Source organism: Lepidochelys kempii, chromosome 12 (assembly GCF_965140265.1).
Source record: "Lepidochelys kempii isolate rLepKem1 chromosome 12, rLepKem1.hap2, whole genome shotgun sequence".
NCBI lineage: Eukaryota > Metazoa > Chordata > Testudines > Cheloniidae > Lepidochelys > Lepidochelys kempii.
The window spans coordinates 4385546-4406180 of NC_133267.1; the positions used below are offsets into that span (position 1 = coordinate 4385546).

Consider the following 20635-nt stretch of genomic DNA (forward strand, 5'->3'; position numbering starts at 1 on the left):
CTGAATAGCCAATTACTATTAATAGTAATCATGATTTGTATTAGTGTAGTGTCTAAGAGCCCCAGTCCCGGATCAGAACCCCATCGTGCTAGGTGCTGTGCTGACAGAACAAAAAAATGCTCCCTACCCAAAGGCCCTCGAATCTACGTAAGCCTGCTCTCCTCCATCCCAGGGGTCCCTCCTCAATTCATGCAGGACACCCCAAAACACTGCTCCCATGACACAGTGCTAGCTTTCTACTTGGGAAAGGTGTTAGCAAATTCCTTTGGCTTCGGCTTCCAGGCAAGTGGCAATCTCCCTGCCAGCGATGACCTGGAGGGAGTGCCAGTGGAAGCAGCACAGGACACACCACACTCTGCCAAGACAGACCCTTCAGAGAGCAGGCTCCGAATGCTAATTGGAATTAAAGACTTACCTGTGAGCCGTCGCTGGGCGGAGCCAAACAGCTGCTATTCTATCAGACTACTTGGGCAAAGCCACTGGGCAGGAACAAAGCTCAGCCAGGTTTGATGCATCTCCACCAATTTGATGCAGTCCAATTGCCAAGACTTGGTTTGAAGAGTGGGCTCTTTTCATCCTATTGCCACTGTTCTCCAGAAGTGGCCTGTGAAGCTTGTAAGCTAACCTGCCAAACCTGAGTGAAGCCAGAGGGTGGGAGGGTGATCTGGTCCATGACAATTTCAGTTTGTTACTGGGGGAGAGGGAGGTCTCTCACAGCCAATGTCTTCAGGTTGGAGCATTCACAGGGAAGGCCTGGGAATAAGGTGCATTAATATTAATGCTCATTAGTTCTATGCCTCATCTGCATAACATGCTGAGAGTACAATCCCTCCTGTCTGCCCGTGACACTGCATCTGGCAAACAGCATCAAGCCAGTGAAACAGCTTTTGCCATTAACTGGCAAAACAAGCACCATGTTTGCATCCTGTCCAGTTCCATTTGCTGCTGTGCGCCTCTCCATGCCCTGACTTTACGTTAGCCATTCTAGGAGCTGTGCAGAGATTACATTTGTCCACCCGACAACGTGTGCTTTCCCCGAGTACCGGCATTGTAAATCAGACAGATTGGAGGAAGCGTCTTCAGATAGACCTCTCAAGGAGGAGGACGTGCTATTTTCATAATCCCAGTGACTCCGTCCAGCTGGGACCTGAGCACCCCATTACAGAGTCAAAGAATTGAAACACTCCTCCAGAACGCCTTGAGTGTACTGTTCCATTTGGCCACTTCTATTACATACAAAGGTTTATAACTTAGCCATATCCTCTTGCCACTTCCGCAGAGAATAAACTCTGCCTCCTGGTTGAAGCCCTGATGTTCATTCCTCTCATATCCCCACGTTAAGGTTTCTTCCCCACTCTGAACTCTAGGGTACAGATGTGGGGACCTGCATGAAAAACCCCCTAAGGTTATTTTTACCAGCTTAGGTTAAAAACTTCCCCAAGGTACAAACTATTTTACCTTTTGCCCTTGGACTTTATGGCTGCCACCACCAAGCGTCTAACAAATATATAACAGGGAAAGAGCCCGCTTGGAAAGGTCTTTCCCCCCAAAATCCTCCCAAACCCTACACCCCCTTTCCTGGGGAAGGCTTGATAAAAATCCTCATCAATTTGCACAGGTGAACACAGACCCAAACCCTTGGATCTTAAGAACAACGAAAAAGCAATTAGGTTCTTAAAAGAAGAACTTTAATTGAAGAAAAAGTAAAAGAATCACCTCTGTAAAATCAGGATGGTAAATACCTTACAGGGTAATCAGATTCAAAACACAGAGAATTCCTCTACGCAAAACCTTAAATTACAAAAAGACACAAAAACAGAAATATACATTCCATTCAGCACAACTTATTTTATCAGCCATTTAAACAAAACAGAATCTAACGCATATCTAACTAGATTCCTTATTAACCATTTACAGGAATTCTGACCTGCCTTCCTGATCTGGTCCCGGCAAAAAAAAAAAAAAAAAACACAGACAGAGAGAACCTTTGTTTCTCCCCCACTCCAACTTTGAAAGTATTTTGTTTCCTCATTAGTCATTTTGGTCAGTTACCGGTGAGGTTATCCTAGCTTCTTAACCCTTTACAGGTGAAAGGGTTTTTCCCCGGCCAGGAGGGATTTTAAAGGTGTTTAGCCTTCCCTTTATATTTATGACACGCCCCTCAAATCACAGATAGGGTGAAACGCTGACTGTGATTTCTTCCTGGAGCTCTAGGAGAAAACAGAGTTAATAAGACACATGCACCTCTAAATATACTACCAAGTATATAAAGACTAACAATATTTTTCACATCTCAAGGACAATTTTAACCAGTTGATTCTGGGAAACTTTCACAGGAGAGTACATCAGCCACTTTGTTAGAAGCTCCTGAGATGTGTTGGATGTCGAAATTAAAATCTTGGAGAGCTAAACTCCACCAAATAAGCTTTTTGTTATTTCCCATTGCGGTATGAAGTCACTGTAGCGCAGCATGGTCAGTTTGCAGGTGGAAACGCCGTTCCCAAACACTTTTTGTAGATGTTCCAGGTGTTCTGCCCAGGAATCCGAAAATATGGTCACATCGTCAAGGTAGGCAACTGCATATTCTCCTAATCCCACTAGGAGACCATCTACAAGTCTTTGGAAGGTGGCGGGTGCATTACGCAGCCCGAAAGGGAGTACATTAAATTCATACAGCCCGACGTGTGCTGAAGGCTGATCTTTCCTTGGCAGATTCATCTAGCGGTACACCTGCCAGTACCCCTTGGTTAAGTCCAAGGTAGAGATGAACTTGGCCATCCTAGTTTCTCTAATAGTTCATCTGTGCGTGGCACTATTGTCTGGGCGAGTTACAGCATTTAGCTTACGGTAGTCCATGCAAAAACGTATTTCCCCATCTGGTTTGAGAACTAGAACCACTGGAGATGCCCATGCACTGCCAGAGGGGGCGGATTACCCCCATCTGTAGCATATCCTGGATCTCCTGTTTTATAGCACTTTTAGCTTGAGGAGACACCCGGTAAGGTTGGACTTTAATTGGGTGAGCATTACCTGTGTTAATGGAGTCGTATGCCCGTTCAGTCAGTCCTGGGTGGCTGAGAACGTCTGTGTGTAGCTAGTGCACAGCTCCTTGATCTACTGTCGCGGCATACGCCCAAGGGTCATGGAGAGATTCACCTCTTCCACGTCACCAGCACTTTTCCCTTCGTAGTAGATACCTTCAGGCTACTCAGTGTCATCTCCTTCCTGGCCTGTGGACTGACAAACCTTTAATTCTCTGGATCAACTGGAAGAGCTGAGAGGTGGTGGGTTGCTCCGGGCCACCGTCCAAGCTCTCTGGAGGCTTTCATCTGCTTCCTGTTAGTTTGGAACTGTTCCCTTGATGCTGGAGACATTAGTTCCTCATTGAATTGTGGACCTAGGCTTGGTCCCTCTGGAAGCAATGTAGGTGATGGGGCTGTTTCCGTTGACTGTGGACAGCTCTCCGCTGGTGCACTATGTTGGGGTTCAGGCTCCAGCTGAGCCTCTTGTGTAGGGTTATCGGCTGCTGCCGGTTCCGGGACTGGATCCACTACTGCTGTTGCAGACGTTGGCATGGGGTCCAGTTCCATCACCCCTGACTGAGTCCTGGTAGAAGTCTCCAGAACAGAGCTATGTGTGACAGCTTGCTTAGCCTGGCTGCGGGTGACCATTCCCACCCTCTTGGCTAGCGTCACATGATTGGCCAAGTTTTCCCCCAACAGCATAGGGATGGGATAACCATCATAGACTGCAAATGTCCACGTTCCTGACCAGCCCTTGTACTGGACAGGTAACTTGGCTGTAGACAAATTGAAAGACTTGTACTTGAAGGGTTGAATTGTTACTTGGATCTCTGGGTCGATTAAATTTGGGTTCACTAAGGAAGCCTGGATAACCGAAACTTGTGCTCCGGTGTCCCTCCACACGATGACCTTCTTCCCGCCCACACTCACAGTTTTCCTCCGCTCCGAGGGTATCTGGGAGGTATCTGGGCCTGAGAACCTTTGGTGTGATTCCAGTGCAATGAACTGTACTCGGTTGGGGTTCTTGGGACAGTTGGCCTTTACATGCCCCGGCATGTTACATTTAAAACATCGTCCAGCTGACGGGTCACTGGGGCTAGGTGGGTTGCTGGAGAACAGTGTGGCGGGACGATAAGGTGTCTGGAGTATTCCTTGGTGTGTAGTTGGGGCTTTGAGCTGCCCACGGTAGCAGAGGGTGGTCTGAGGGTGTCCATTCAGGTATCCACTCCAACTGTGACCAGGGTTGTTCCTCTCTCCTCTCTCCACCCGTTTTGTTCCGGCTTGCCCCGCCTCTTTGGCGGTCTGGGACTGCTCGTATCAATCAGCATAAGAAGCAATACTTTCTGCTGAGTCCATTTCCTTATCCCATAAACACCGTTTTATTTCCTCCTTGGACATATTCAGGAATTGCTCCTGAGCTATCAAATCACACATTCCATCGAAGCAAGTGACACCCCTTCCTTGGACTCATTTATCTAACAGATCCTTCATCTGGTTCAGATAAGCCACATTACTTAGTCCAGGCCCTCTCTTAAGGGCTGTAAATTTTACTCTGTTTGTTTCACATGTAATTTGAAATTGCTTTAAAACCAAATCCTTGATCTTATTATAGTCAGAAGCCTCATCAATAGGCATCTTATTGAATATGTCCAGAGCTCTTCCAGTTAATTTTGCGACCAATGTGGTCATCATGTGAGCTTCAGGAATTTTATGGAGACTGCACAGTCTCTCAAAGGTGAGAAAATATTCAGCAATATCACTGGATTCATCATATTGTGGACATAGTCACTCCCATTTGTGGACTGTTGGGGAAGGATGGTTAGGGTTATCCAGTAGATTCCGCTCAGCCTTTGCCTTCTTCATCTCCAGTGCATGCTTCCTCTCTTTTTCCTTCTCCGCCTCAGCACGCTTGCTCTCTTTTTCCTTTTTCTCCATTTCTTTTTCCCTTGCCTCCATAACTCTCCTGTGGGCAGCCTCTTGGTTTTTTTCTACCTCCATAGCTCTCCTGTGGGCAGCCTCCCTTTCCTCCTCAGCATGCTTTCATTCTTTTTCCTTTGTCTCCATAGCTCTCCTTGACAGCCTCTTTTGCTGTTTCCTTGGTTTCTGTCATGTTTGCCTTTCTGTTTTTAACTAGCTTTACACCCGAGAGTCAGAAATAAAACAAACAAACAAAAAACTTGGCTTGTCAAAATATATATATAGGCTGTGCTGTAACCGGATATCTATGGTCTCTGATAGTGACTGTCAGCCTACAGAAAAATCCTTAAAAAAAACCCCTAACACCTTTGTCTCCAGGCAAATAGACAGAAAACCCCTCTAGTTGCTCTTAGGTAAAAAACAACTTCCCGTCTGTGAAGACCTGTGAATTTCCCTGCAGGAGGTTAACTACCCTGCCTTTAGATAGAGAAAACTCCAGCTCACAAAAGACAATTCCATTTTGTCTCTGCTCTGGCCCCCAAGCAGAGACAAAAAAACCCTCTAACTGCTTTCAGCTTAAAACCTGCTTTTCAGCAGCCCAAAGGGGGAAAAAAAAAATTCCTTTCAAAATATCTGTGCTTCTGGTTCAAAAAATCTCAAATTGATCTCAAAATGATTTCAAGTTAATCCCACCGCTCTGCCACCATGTCAAGGTTCCTTCCCCACTCTGAACTCTAGGGTACAGATGTGGGGACCTGTATGAAAAACCCCCTAAACTTATTTTTAGCAGCTTAAGTTAAAAACTTCCCCAAGGTACAAACTATTTTACCTTTTGCCCTTGGACTTTATGGCTGCCACCACCAAGCGTCTAACAAATATATAACAGGGAAAGAGCCCGCTTGGAAAGGTCTTTCCCCCCCAAATCCTCCCAAACCCTACACCCCCTTTCCTGGGGAAGGCTTGATAAAAATCCTCATCAATTTGCACAGGTGAACACAGACCCAAACCCTTGGATCTTAAGAACAATGAAAAAGCAATCAGGTTCTTAAAAGAAGAATTTTAATTGAAGAAAAAGTAAAAGAATCACTTCTGTAAAATCAGGATGGTAAATACTTTACAGGGTAATCAGATTCAAAACATAGAGAATTCCTCTACGCAAAACCTTAAGTTACAAAAAGACACAAAAACAGGAATATACATTCCATTCAGCACAACTTATTTTATCAGCCATTTAAACAAAACAGAATCTAACGCATATCTAACTAGATTGCTTATTAACCCTTTACAGGAGTTCTGACCTGCCTTCCTGATCTGGTCCTGGCAAAAAAACAAAAACAAAAACAAAAAAAAACAAACAAAAAAAACCAGCCAGAGAGAACCTTTGTTTCTCCCCCCCCCTCCAGCTTTGAAAGTATCTTGTCTCCTCATTGGTCATTTTGGTCAGGGTGCCAGTGAGGTTATCCTAGTTTCTTAACCCTTTACAGGTGAAAGGGTTTTTCCTCTGGCCAGGAGGGATTTTAAAAGTGTTTACCCTTCCCTTTATATTTATGACACCCCACCTCCCCTGATTTACATCCGCCAGCTCTGGGCCATGTGTAGCTGTCACCTTCCTTTTGGTTGACACTCCTTTTGGAATGTGTCAATGCTGCTCCTTCAGCAGCTGGAAGGAGTCACTGTTGAGATATAAAAATTGTTTCTTCCAGGCCTTGAAATGACAATGCAAAACAGTTCTCACTTGAGGCCCCCAACTAAGTTTTCTAGCACCAACTGGAATGTCCAGAATTAATGACATGTATCTCTTCCCCTAAGATGGTGCTGAGACATTAGCTCCCAAGTCATTCCTGACAGAAAGGTCACAATGAAAGGTTACAGAAAGCATGGAAGACCAAGGAAGGGTGGCAAGAGAGAAAGTTTCAACGAAAACAAAAGAGTGAGTTTAAACTTACAGGAAGGTGCAAAAGGGAAGATGTAGGCAGAGCACTGGCTTGCCAGGCCCACATGTCTGGCAGGAATACTATCCCTTTGCTAGGGCCTTCCCAGAAGATCTCAATCCATCTGTGACAACCAATTGTTCTCCTCCCAGCTTGTGGCTCTGTCACCCTTCTCCAAGTCCCTCCACCCCAAACATACACTTCTCTTGCTTGCTTTTACCCTTCAAGTTTTCGCTGCTCTCTACCTATCCAACCTTCTCTTTTATCACAAGGTTGGCTTCTGCCTTCACTCTGCTAACAATGCTGTCTTCAATTGACTGAGTTCTCCAAACCACCCCGTATCAGTGAGAAAAGCTACTGGTCAATCTAGGAAGCCATCTCCTTAATCCTCCTTCAGATCCCTCCTTGTAACTCTCTTCTGCAGTGCAGACCAAAAACTGCACTCTGGTAACTGCTAGACAGGCAGCAAGCTGCAATTACTGCTCCTGATCAGCTAATCATATCATTACCCAGTCTCAGCCTGCCTGGGTCACTGCACTAATCATATCGTTACCCAGTCTCAGCCTGCCTGGGTCACTGCACTAATCATATCGTTACCCAGTCTCAGCCTGCCTGGGTCATCCATCTTTTTTGTCTTGTCTTACACTGGTAAGTGCTATAATAGCCCCATTTTTCAGATGAGGAAACCAATGCTCAGAGAGGTTAGGCCAGTGACTTGCCTAAAGTCACAGAGCAATGCAGGGCTGGGAACAGAACCTAGGGCTTTTGAGTTCCAGTCCTATACCTTCACCACAGGCACCTTCCTCCTTTCTTACAGCAGTACTATATAACTACCAGCACAAAGGAAGACCTTGCCTTCTGGGCAAAGAGTGAAATTACAATATTTCAGTTAGATACAAGCAGCATCCAGAACAGGCTGAATGTCAGGGGCCTTCAGACTGTACTATCAGCACAAACAGGTACCAAGACACTCCTGGGGGGGAGCAGAATAGTAGCTGGCTATTCCCTGGAACATTTGTGAGCCCTCCTGGGAGAGCTGCATTATTCCTGTTCACTAGAGAAGGGACCTACAGGTTCAGTGTGTGCCAAGGAAACAGTGCACTACTCCCTTTCTGGGTCAGTCTCCAGCTCACCAACACAGATCCTGGATTCTCAGTCTGTCATTAAGATAAGAGACAAGCAATATTTAGACTTCATTAGGATGCATCCCCAGGTGCTTAGGGGTCCCTGGCCTGCTGAAGGTGCTCATTTTCCTCTGGCATCCGCTCTGCACAGAAATCCGTGGTCCACCCCTTCCTGTCACAATCACTTGGCCCATCTCTAGTGAAGAGCTTTGCCACGGTTGATAGGCTGCTTGCGCTTGCCATCACTTGGTGCTGAGAAATGTGTTTTCCTCAGCTCAAAGCACTGACTAATGGATGATTCTCCTCTTGACCTTGTGCTTCCTTCTCAAACAGCAACAGGTAGACACCAGTCACCATTAGCCTTTCTGGGTGAGACGTCTGTTCCATTTTCCCAGAGAAACATTACATGTTCTGCCAGCCTTTCTGAAGGGAGAGGTAGTAGCTGCTACTATTCCCTTCTGCCTTTAGCCAGGGTTTCTGCAAATTCACCACTGCACCAAGTATCCCTTTGCTTGCCTCCTCTATACACCCCTCTGTGTGAGCACAGAGAAGTGTTGGGACATGAACTGACAGTCTGTAGTCACAGCTGCAGCCTTTCCCACACACTGTTCACTCCTGCACTCAAGTCACATTCATGCCGCCACCGGATTCCACTGGCTCAGCAGTAGGACACCCCGGATCAATCTGACTCCATCTCCTAAAACAGCAGGCCGTGATGCCAATGACCTCTCTAGTCTGCTGAGAGAAGAATTTGAATCACTTCATTTTCCTCTCTCGCCTGACAGGAATTTACTACAAAAGAATCAGGAGGCTCAAGCTGGGATAATTTTGAATCAGCTACCACAAAATTTCCATGGAAGAAAAGTATTCTCGAAAGAAACTAGCAATGGAAATGAAAAGTGGGGAAGAGAAGTGCATCACCCCTGTAACCATCTCTACATGCATCATGAGCAGAGCAGAACAGAACTCCTTGCGGAATACGAGGCACAGAATCAGGGGATTTTAATAACTAAGTCTGATGTGAAAGTCACTGATAACCTGCCTCCCTTTGTTTTGTCATATCCGCTCGGCCAGTGAAGTGTGACATTGCTGTATCACAGCATGGACACGAGCGAAATGACGACAGGAACAACTGAAAGGCTTAGCCACATCCTCTCCACTCTGCAGATCCCCTTTCGATCTGGTGCTGATACTAACGCATTAAACAGTAGACTCAGTCCCTTTCCAGCCATTACTTTTTCATTATGGAAGAACGCAGTGGCACGGATGCAGTTGTGTCAAGTGAAGGAAAATACCTTCCCCAGCTGCAGTGCACTAATTGAAGCTTACACAGGCATCTCTCATCCACAACGGCTTCCACATCCTCCTTGCTTTCCGTGATAAGCCCTCGATCATCAGTGCTCTGAAACTAATTGAAACTCACACTATAATTCAGCGCCACATTAGGATTTTGTAACTACCACCAATGATTTGCTGGAGGGGGAACTAATGATGCTGGGCTGGAAAAATACAGAAGTGGGAACTCAGCCATTTGAACAAAGGAGAAACTGGGAACAAATAAGCCTGAAGCACGCAAGGACAGTGGGAGAGGTGATCAAGAGGAAGTGAGTCACAACTCTGGATAGGGAATGCAGGAGAAGCTGGAGTAGTTCTCCCATAGGCAGCCACAAGATAGAGAGGCTACCTGAATCCCTGGGGGTCAGGTTAGCCACCTCATAATGTTACTCTAGCACATGCATACATGAACAAAACTAATCAAAGCACAGACTTAGTGAAATACCCTAAATTACTATCGTAACTGGGACCCTCTAGCTGAAGTGACGGGCTCAACAATTCACTTCTTCCAAGCTAAGGGTGTCACTGGTTTTGATTTCCAGGTGGTCTTTAGGTTGATGTTTAAATTAATTTAAAATCCTGGCAAAAAGACAAGTGTCCCAATAAATATTGCTTTTACTCAACTTGCCACCTCTCCAGTGATGGCTTGTGGAGCTCCTAGTCTACATTATCAGCTTCACACACCTTTGAGCTTCTCCACAGCACAGGGCTGATGACAGACCAGACCAGAAAAGGCTTGAGTGCAGTCAGAAAACTGGGCTTTTCCCTAATGTTTATTTGCCAAGGAATGCTTCCCTCCCCACCTTTGACTGGTTTGTTAATGTCCCACACCAGAAGCCTTAGTTATGGCCCACATCATTTTTAAATATAAAGCATCATTTGTGTGACATCACAGCTGGTCAGGTTGGCAAAGACAAGCCAGAGCAAAACCCCCAGAGAGCCACTCAGACACACTATCTTAGCTGTGGCTAGGGCTGCAGGGGTCTGAACGCAATGGCTCCAATTGCCATCTCTGAATGCCACAGGGCAAATTTTAAACAGATTCTTCCACTTGGCCCCGAGGGAAGTCGCTCTGGATTGCTGCCCCATGGAGAAGGACGGCAAAGCGACAGGAATAGAAACTGACGGGGCAGCAAAAGACTAACACTGGAAATGCACCTGAGGTTCCACACAAAAAGGCCTGTAACTGGGCCACATTTCCCACTGAGACACATGAAGGGTGGGGGAGGGGGTGCTCCCTTTTGTGGCACCCAGCCAGCCATTTAGCTAAAAAATCCCTGTTAGTAGCTGTTCTCTGCTTGCTTTATCTGTAAAGGGTTAAAAAAGCCCACAGGTAAAAGGAAGGAAGTGGGCACCTGACCAAAAGAGCCAATGGGAAGGCTAGAACTTTTTAAACTTGGGAAGAAACTTTCCCTTTGTTGGTCTGTTGTTCTCCAGAGAGAGGAGACACAGAGCATCAATGCTGTAAGAAGCTTTAAGCCAGGTATGAAAAATCATCAAATCATACCTCAAAACTACTTCTCTGAAACCCCAGATATGTAAGTAGATCAGGGAATGTCTAGGAAGACACAATTAGGTTTATCTCTTTTATTTCTTTATGGCTTGTGGATTCCTCTGTGCTAACCCCAGGTGCTTTTGTTTTGCTTATAAACTTTAAGCTGGACCTGAAGAAAACCATTCTTGATGCTTAATTATTATATTCGCTCTTTTTAAAAACTAGCAATAGTCTACGTTCCAGATGTATTTTCTTTCTTTTTGTTTTTTAATAAAATTTACCTTTTTTAAGAACAGGATTGGATTTTTGTGTTCCTAAGAGGTTTGTGCACATGTTGTTTAATTAGCTGGTGATAACAGCTGATTTCCTTTGTTTTCTTTCTCAGCTCTTCCGGGGGTGGAGGGGGAGGGGGTGAAAGAGCTTAAGGGTACCCCACAGGAAGGAATTCCCACGTGCTCCTTCCTGGGTTCTCAAAGGTGGGGGGGGGGGGAGAGAAGGGAGGGGTTTGCACTTGGGTGGTGGCAGCATCTACCCATCCAAGGTCAGAGAAAAGCTGTAACCTTGGGAGTTTAATACCAGCCTGGAGTGGCCAATATTAATTTTTAGAATCCTTGCGGGCCCTGACCTTCTGCACTCGAACTGCCGAAGTGGGGAATCAGCCTTGACACCCTCCCCCAGCCCTCAATCAGAAATACTGACTACAAAAATTCTAGCCCAACTCGGGCTCTGCGCTTGACCCAAATGCTTGCTGTTTTCCAAGAAAAATCCTGTTCCCATAAGTTCAGTATCCCGCAGGCTCTGCTGCGTAACAGCCTCAGGGCTGTGACACAAAATCCACACACAGGATCATGACTCAGATGTACCCGCAATGCAGCTCCTTCCTCCCCACACCCATCTCAGCAACTGCAGCAGCAATCATGCCTGCCTGAAGAACACATCGGTCCTGCACTCCTCCTTTACCATCTTCCCCCTCCTTTTACCCAATTGCTCACTCAGTACAACTTTTGTCCTGGCAGAGGTTTTATCTGGGTTTTTTTGTACCAGCCTCTTCAGCTTGAAGGAAACTAGGATCAACACAGCTATGAGAGAAGCAAAGGAAACAGAGAGCGTTTGTCCCCAGCCAAATCAAATGTGTTACAGTTCAGAAGGTTAGAGGAATTCACCAAAGTAAGCTAAACACTTTCCTCTGACAAATCAAATGACAGGGAATCACACTTACTGTGGAAGGAGGAGAGCTCATCTGATCAAGCTGGAGCATTGCATGATGGGCCTGTTGTCTCTATGGGCAGCATATTCAGGATGAAGGTGGTTGCAACCTGTGCTATCTTATACAAATTGGGTGCAGCTCTGAACTCCTGGAAGCTGCCAACATGACATTTTGTGGGGCAAAACCTGAATGTCCTTACCTGAAACGTAAGGAGTCAACTAAAAGGGTATTTTGGATCATTCCACAACCAAAACAACGTTAAAGTAGAATTTGTAATGTTTTGCAAATCCATAGAACTCTAGGAGTTTTAGTCCATGGAGTGAGACTCACAAAGACAGAAGTCCCGTAAAAAACAAAGGGCTTTGTGACTCACTGGTGATGGTTTTGTAATTTATTGGGTAATATACAAACCAAAAAGAAAAGGAGTACTTGTGGCACCTTAGAGACTAACCAATTTATTTGAGCATGAGCTTTCGTGAGCTACAGCTCACTTCATCGGATGCAAACCAAACTTTCTGTGATTACATTTCCCTGCTGCCCAAACTCTAAATGCCCTACCTATCTCATCTATGGTTGTGCAGGGCAACAGGGAGGGACAGCAGCTGAAGGGCCTGGGGACAGGTCTGTAATTTAGTTCAGCACATGTGGCAGCTGCAGTCACAGAAACAGTTAGTTACTCGCACTGGAAACGTTTATGGCTTTGGGGAATCTCACAGCTCCTGGTGGTCACTGTGTGTTCTTATTTCATTTCTCTCTAAAGCCTTGCTCCCAATTGCAGAATGGAGTTACGTCATATGTGACAGAGTTTGAGAGTCCTAAGTGATTGTAGGCTGGGGTGGCCCATCCTCAGGATACCCTTCTTTGCCTACCTAAGCTGTGGCCATTCTTTGTGTAGAAGCAGGTGTTGTTGATGAGGTTGACGCAGCAGCCAATCACGTCTCCAGTAGTGAAGGTGGGGCCATAGGGCTGCCCTGTCCCAGAAGAACAGAAGGAATGCCCGTCGTCACCGTGGTAACCATACGAATGTTTATCCCAACCTGTAGAAGGAAAAAGAGCAGATCAGTAATGAGGGAGGTTTCCAAGGAGCTGTATGCGATTATTGGAGCTGGGTGGGAAACAGTTTTCCCGTCCCAGGAAAATTTTCGAAATTTTGAATATTTTTCCTGTCCCAAGGAGGGATGAAAAGTTTAAATCTCTAAAATTTTCACAAATCAACAATCCAAAAACCATTTCAGCTAGGGTCAATCCAGACGTCTGATTTTGAGCTCAACCTTTCAGTTAAAAAAAAATTTACTTTTTTTTTTTACTATAATTAGCTCAAATTTAAAAACAAAGTAATTTTGAACCAAGCAAATTGAATTTTTTGTCTCAAAAGTGCTGAAATGGGCAATTTTGACAGTACAACCCCAACTCATACAATGATTTGAACCTGCTACTTCATGCAGATCCCCCCTTATGCACAGGCCTCAAGGTCAGGTGCTCTCTAGGCAGCGGAGAATGTTATGGCTGTTCCTGACTAGTAGGAAATGCAGTCAAGCAGCACATAAATAGCCTATCCCACTCTCTCAGCTGCACCTTCCTGGATGGCTAAGCATGCTGCATACAGTACTCTGAGCCCCCATCAGCTATGGCAGGGAGCCTGGCACCAACACCCAAGGTCCTGTGTGGTGACAGAATGAACTACTGAGTAGGGCTGGTCAAAATTTTTCCATCAAAATTGGTTTTCAATAGAAAATTGGATTTTTTACTAAATCCAAACAATTATTTTTTTGTCCAAACCCTAAAATATTCCAGTTCTGAAATACCACTGAGTTGCCTCCTGTGACTTATAGTTTGGGTACCTCACGGTCCCATTCACCTCTGGGGCAGTCTCCCTTGCCACACTTCATTTCCCATTATGCACTGCCTACACCATGGGGGGCACCAGGGAGTGCTGCAGGAGGTGTAGCTCAACCAGACAGGTGGTCTCAGAGAAGAAGTAGAGAGTGATGCATCTGAACTATAACTCCCATGATGCACCACAAGTTTTCAGCCAAAATATTTCAGGTTTTGATTTTTTTTTGCCAAGTGCTCAATTTCTGAGACTTTTGTTTTCAGCCAGTTCCACTACTGAGGCAACAGGTCACCAACTGTTAAACTCCTTCATCAACACCCACGCTCAGTCGGTTTGTCAGTACAGCACTATATTGCCAAACGGATGCAGAACCCCGTTGTGTAGCCTCCAAAATGTACCCTAGTGGAGAGAGAATGGGCACAGACTCAGATTCCAAGGCCATGAATGACCCTTGTGATCATCTAGTCTGATCTCCTGTACAGCACAGGCCAGAGACCTGCCCCCAAATTATTCCTAGAGCAGATCTGTTAGAAAAACATCCCATCTTGTCAGGGATGGAGAATCCACCACAACCCTTAGTAAGCTGCTCCAATGGTTTATAACTCTGTTAGAAATATACCTGTACACCTTATTTCCAATCTGAATTTGTCTAGCTTCAACTTCCAGCCATTGGATTGTATTATATCATTCTCTGCTACATTGAAGAGCCTATTAAAGATTTGTTCCCCATGCAGGTACTTACAGACTGTAATCAAGTCATCCCTTAACCTTCTGTTTGTTAAACTAAATAGATTGAGCTCCTTGAGTCTATCACGGTATGTTTTCTATCCTTTAATCATTCCTGGGGCTCTTCCCTGAACCCCCTCCAATACGTCAACACCCTTCTTGAATTGTGAACATCTGAACTGGACACAGGATTCCAGCAGCGGTCGCACCAGTGCCAAATACAGACATAAAATAACCTCTCTGCTCCTACTCGTTATTCCCGTTTACGCATCCGAGGATCGCATTAGCCCATTTGGCTACAGCACAACCCTGAAATGTTTTTCAGAGTCACTCCCTCCCAGGGTAGAATCCCCTGTGCTGTAAGTATGGCCTACATTCTGTGTTCCCAGGTGTATATACATTTACATTTTGCCAGAGACCAGCTTACCGAGTGATCCACATTGCTCTGTATCAGTGACCTGTCCTCTTCATTAGTTACCACTCCACCAATTTTTGTGACATCTGCAAACTTTGATGGTTTTGGGTTTTCCTCCAGGTCACTGACAAAAATGTTAAATAGTGTAGGGCTAAGAACCGATCCCCATGATACCCCATTAGAAACACCAGCTCGATGAGATTCCCAGTTTACAACTACATTTTGAGACCTAACAGCATCTTGGAAGGGGACACGAACATGCACATGAGGAAGGGCAGACGCACCTCTTCCAGCCAACTGATTACCTGACCAGGCTCAAAAAAGGTTCTTTCCACTGCAAGTGCAACCATGGCAGTTTCTAAAGGAGCAAGGAGGAAACATACTGACAAGAGAGACTTTGCAAGACCCAGCCTCAGGTCCTGGCAGTGAGATGTCGGCCTCCAAACCAATGGACAGACGCCAAACCTCACACCAGGGACACCAAACAGCCTGTAGCATGGGCATGTGGAACTCCGGATTCATGTCTTTAGCATAGTCGATGTTCCCTTTAACCGCGTTTCCTCAGTGTACCTTTCTTCCAGCAGGAATGCACAATACATCAGGAAGAGGTTTGTGTGTGAAGGAGGGGTGGCGGGACGGTGTGCAAAGCACACAAATGCTGCCCACTGCACAGTGTCTAAAGGCTCTAATTACGAGACGAAAATGCCAGCAAAACCAATTAGTGCCAGTCAAAGCACACTAACCGGTTTCATAATTGGTTCCTTGTGTTTTGAAATGCAAAATGCCACTGCAAAGTTTGCCTGGGCTGCTCCCAGAACTACGCAGAGGCGACTAAATTAGCTAAAAGCGAAAGTGACTTCCAGGCAACACCTCGGTCTCTCTTTACAGGCTCGGTTTCTTTAACAAGCAGCACAAGGGAAACAGGAAAATAAAATTCAGCATGCTCGGCCCCTCCGTGGTTCTGTGAATACCACCTAAGCACCATCCCACCTGAGCAATATCTCCCTGTGAGCTCAAAGGGGATTTATGTTTTGCTTCTCAGACCAGCTAAGCACCATAGTGAAGCATGAAAAATGGGTCCAATTCTTCATAATTTAAAGAAGCTGTAGCTTATGTAATGCTTCAAAGGTCAGTAAATCATCCTAGTTGCTCTTGGAGTGAGACATAATATTAGATCCCATTTTCTTGTGCATGCCGGAATCTGGCTTTCATGGGCATTCTGCCCTGGGGGCCTCTGTCCGCACAGTATCGCTCAGACACTCCCTCCCTCCTCTCCTGTAGCAGAACCTGTGACAAGGATAACACCACCCTAGCTGAAGTGCTCTGCAGCCCGTCAGGACTGAGGCACTCTGCCCCCACTCCGCACTCCCATCCTCTGCACTAGGGAAAGGGACCTGTCTGCATAGAAAATGCATACCCTTCTCCATGGGGCAGTATAACAGCACTGATGCTGGACTACACAGCCTGCTCCAGACTTGGTCCTAGCTGGAGCTTGAACCCCTTTAAATGGGCAAAGCCTTGAGAGTAGCCATCAGTTGCCCAGGAGGTAATGGGGGAGGGAAAAGGTGGCTGAGGCTAATTTTGCTGTAGGAGAATGACAAGCTGAACAACGACCATCACGAGAGGAACAAGTGTTGAAAAGCCTGAGCCAAAAGAACAGCCTCAATCTAGCAAGACAGGGCCGGATCTTCAGCCAGAAATTTTGCAGTAAGCTGCTCCAAATGCTTCTGAGACAGAAGCCACTCATAGCAAACAAACCTTTCACACCACAAAAGTGGCATTCAGGGGGCCAAGAACCCTCTGGCAATTGGAGCCAGGGTCTGGGAAAGGTGTGTAAGATCGAACTGTGGAGGTTCAGAGGGCAGGTGTGTAAGCAGGTAGAGAGCAGTTCCTACAACGAGGCAATGGAAGATTTCAAATAGTGCTAATTGTAATTATCAGTATTACTGTAGCTCCCAGGAGCCCATCCTCAACCTGAACCCCATTGTGCTGCATACTGTAGAGAGAGAGCAAAAAGACAGGTCCTGCCCCCCCACTGGTAAAGTTTACTTGTGTAAATATAAGACAAAAGACAACAGATGGATACAGATAGACCAGTGGGAGAGTACGAAGAAACAATGAGACAACGGGGGTGGCCAGTCACTGGGAGAGTTGGGGATACGATGTTTCTGCCCTTGAGGCTTCCTGGAGTGTTACATGCTGTGACACTGAGCCAGCGAGGGTTAAGCAACCAGCAGGCTAAGTGATTTAAAATCAACCTTTAAGGACATATTAGAGAATTATTGAGGTGGTAATCAGTACCACTCCTTGTAGATAGCTCCCAGACTGCTGTGCTGCGCATCACAGCATGGGGAGTAGGTGGCCAGCCCTCTGTGGAGAAAGAGGTATTTAGAAAAGCTGGACGTGCACAAGTCCATGGGACCGGACGCGTTGCATCCGAGAATGCTTAAGGAATTGGCGGCTGTGATTGCAGAGCCATTGGCCATTATCTTTGAAAACTCATGGCGAACGGGGGAAGTCCCGGATGACTGGAAAAAGGCTAATGTAGTGCCAATCTTTAAAAAAGGGAAGGAGGAGGATCCTGGGAACTACAGGCCAGTCAGCCTCACCTCAGTCCTCGGAAAAATCATGGAGCAGGTCCTCAAGAAATCAGTTCTGAAGCACTTACACGAGAGGAAAGTTATCAGGAACAGTCAGCATGAATTCACCAAGGGAAGGTCATGCCTGACTAATCTAATCGCCTTCTATGATGAGATTACTGGTTCTGTGGATAAAGGGAAAGCAGTGGATGTATTGTTTCTTGACTTTAGCAAAGCTTTTGACACGGTCTCCCACAGTATTCTTGTCAGCAAGTTAAAGAAGTATGGGCTGGATGAATGCACTATAAGGTGGGTAGAAAGTTGGCTAGATTGTCGGGCTCAACGGGTAGTGATCAATGGCTCCATGTGTAGTTGGCAGCCGGTATCAAGTGGAGTGCCCCAAGGGTCGGTCCTGGGGCCGGTTTTGTTCAATATCTTCATAAATGATCTGGAGGATGGTGTGGATTGCACTCTCAGCAAATTTGCAGATGATACTAAACTAGGAGGAGTAGTAGATATGCTGGAGGGTAGGGATAGGATACAGAGGGACCTAGACAAATTGGAGGATTGGGCCAAAAGAAATCTGATGAGGTTCAACAAGGATAAGTGCAGGGTCCTGCACTTAGGACGGAAGAATCCCATGCACCGCTACAGACTAGGGACCGAATGGCTCGGCAGCAGTTCTGCGGAAAAGGACCTAGGGGTGACAGTGGACGAGAAGCTGGATATGAGTCAACTGTGTGCCCTTGTTGCCAAGAAGGCCAATGGCATTTTGGGATGTATAAGTAGGGGCATAGCCAGCAGATCGAGGGACATGATCGTTCCCCTCTATTTGACATTGGTGAGGCCTCACCTGGAGTACTGTGTCCAGTTTTGGGCCCCACACTACAAGAACTATGTGGATAAATTGGAGAGAGTCCAGCGAAGGGCAACAAAAATGATTAGCAAAAAGAAAAGGAGTACTTGTGGCACCTTAGAGACTAACCAATTTATTAGAGCATAAGCTTTCGTGAGCTACAGCTCACTTCATCAGATGCATATCCTGTAGCTCACGAAAGCTTATGCTCTAATAAATTGGTTAGTCTCTAAGGTGCCACAAGTACTCCTTTTCTTTTTGCGAATACAGACTAACACGGCTGTTACTCTGAAACCTGTCAAAAATGATTAGGGGTCTGTAACACATGACTTATGAGGAGAGGCTGAGGGAACTGGGATTGTTTTGTCTGCAGAAGAGAAGAATGAGGGGGGATTTGATAGCTGCTTTCAACTACCTGAGAGGTGGTTCCAAAGAGGATGGTTCTAGACTATTCTCAGTGGTAGAAGAGGACAGGACAAGGAGTAATGGTTTCAAGTTGCAGTGTGGGAGGTTTAGGTTTGATATTAGGAAAAACTTTTTCACTAGGAGGGTGGTGAAACACTGGAATGCGTTACCTCGGGAGGTGGTAGAATCTCCTTCCTTAGAAGTTTTTAAGGTCAGGCTTGACAAAGCCCTAGCTGGGATGATTTAATTGGGGATTGGTCCTGCTTTGAGCAGGGGGTTGGACTAGATGACCTCCTGAGGTCCCTTCCAATCCTGATATTCTATGATTCTATCAAAGCCCTGTGAAAGCAGACTAAATGCTTTGAAATGGAAACCTGTATTGTTAGTGAATTAGAAGAAAATACTAATTATTTGTCTGGGTTTACCTATATCTTGTTAGATGTTAACTATGTAACCAGATTAGCTTGTAGATGCTAAACTTCTGTTCCTGTCTGTTACTACATTTTATTGATTCAGAGATCAAAAAAGAATACTAACTTTTAGATCAGTGGCTCTCAATCTTTCCAGACTACTGTACCCCTTTCAGGGGTCTGATTTGTCTTGCCTACCCCCAAGTTTCATCTCACTTAAAAACTACTTGCTTACACAATCAGACATAAAAATACAAAAGTGTCACAGCACACTCTTACTGAAAAATTGCTTAATTTCTCATTTTAACATACAATTATAAAATAAATTAATTGCAATATAAATATTGTACTTACATTTCATTGTATTGTATATGGAGCAGTATAACAAGTCATTTTCTGTATGAAATTTTAGTTTGTACAGACTTCGCTGGTGCTTTTTATATAGCTTGTTGTAAAACTAGGCAAATATCTAGATGAGTTGATGAACCCCCTGTAAGACCTCTGAGTACCCCTGGTTGAGAATCACTGATTTAGATGAAACTTGGGTGTAATAACATCATTGTCTATATTTCTCTTTGAAGTTTGTAGTAAACGTTCTATGAACTGCTAGAATGGTTAGTTATATTACACTAATGAATGCATCTAGTTACCAGTGTGCACCTAGGAAACAGAGATATTACTTCAACGCAACAATGTGCATTACCTATTCTTCATTCAAGGAAAACCTGTTGCATTATCCGCTGTCAAGAGGCTCTCTCAGCCTGCTAGAGGACTATAAAAGAATTCTAGGGCCTCATCCTTACCATCTCAGCTTAAACTGGGTCAGGGGACTTTTAAGTTGCAAGATTGAGGTCTCCAGGTCCATTCTGGATTACCCTGCTGTTTCCCATGGAAAAACTTAAATTCTACACATGGACTGACTATTGGAATTGATTCTGGATTTTTTTTTTAATATATCAGCAGCTCATCTCTTCTTGGGTCAGTTTCCTAGCACTTTATTCTAGGGCACTTTATTCGATTAATTGCAGTTAACTCATGCGACTAACTCCGAAAAAATTAATCATGATTAATCGCACTGTTAAACAATAGAATAGCAACTGAAATGTATTAAATATTTGTGGATGTTTTTCTACATTTTAAAATATATTGATTTCAATTGCAACACGGTATACAAACTTGACAGTGCTCACTTTATATTATTTTTATTACAGATATTTGCACTGTAAAATGGCAAACAAAAGAAATCATATTTTTCAATTCACCTCATACAAGTACTGTAGTGCAATCTCTTTATCATGAAAGTGCAATTTACAAATGTAGTAATCCTCACCATATTTGACTTGGCTGTCTGGGTGGGAGCCAAAGCCTGGACTGCTTA

At 45.1% G+C, this 20635-nt stretch overlaps 1 protein-coding gene across 2 annotated transcripts in view; it reads right to left on the bottom strand.

Moving 5' to 3' along the window:
* The window catches only part of RANBP10 (RAN binding protein 10), a 162971-nt gene that overhangs the window by 41754 nt on the left and 100582 nt on the right, over nt 1–20635 (bottom strand). For both annotated transcript variants that reach the window (XM_073307234.1, XM_073307235.1), the window contains one exon: nt 12902–13069. In XM_073307234.1, the coding sequence (XP_073163335.1) occupies nt 12902–13069 (168 nt within the window). The remainder of the gene's footprint in view (nt 1–12901; nt 13070–20635) is intronic.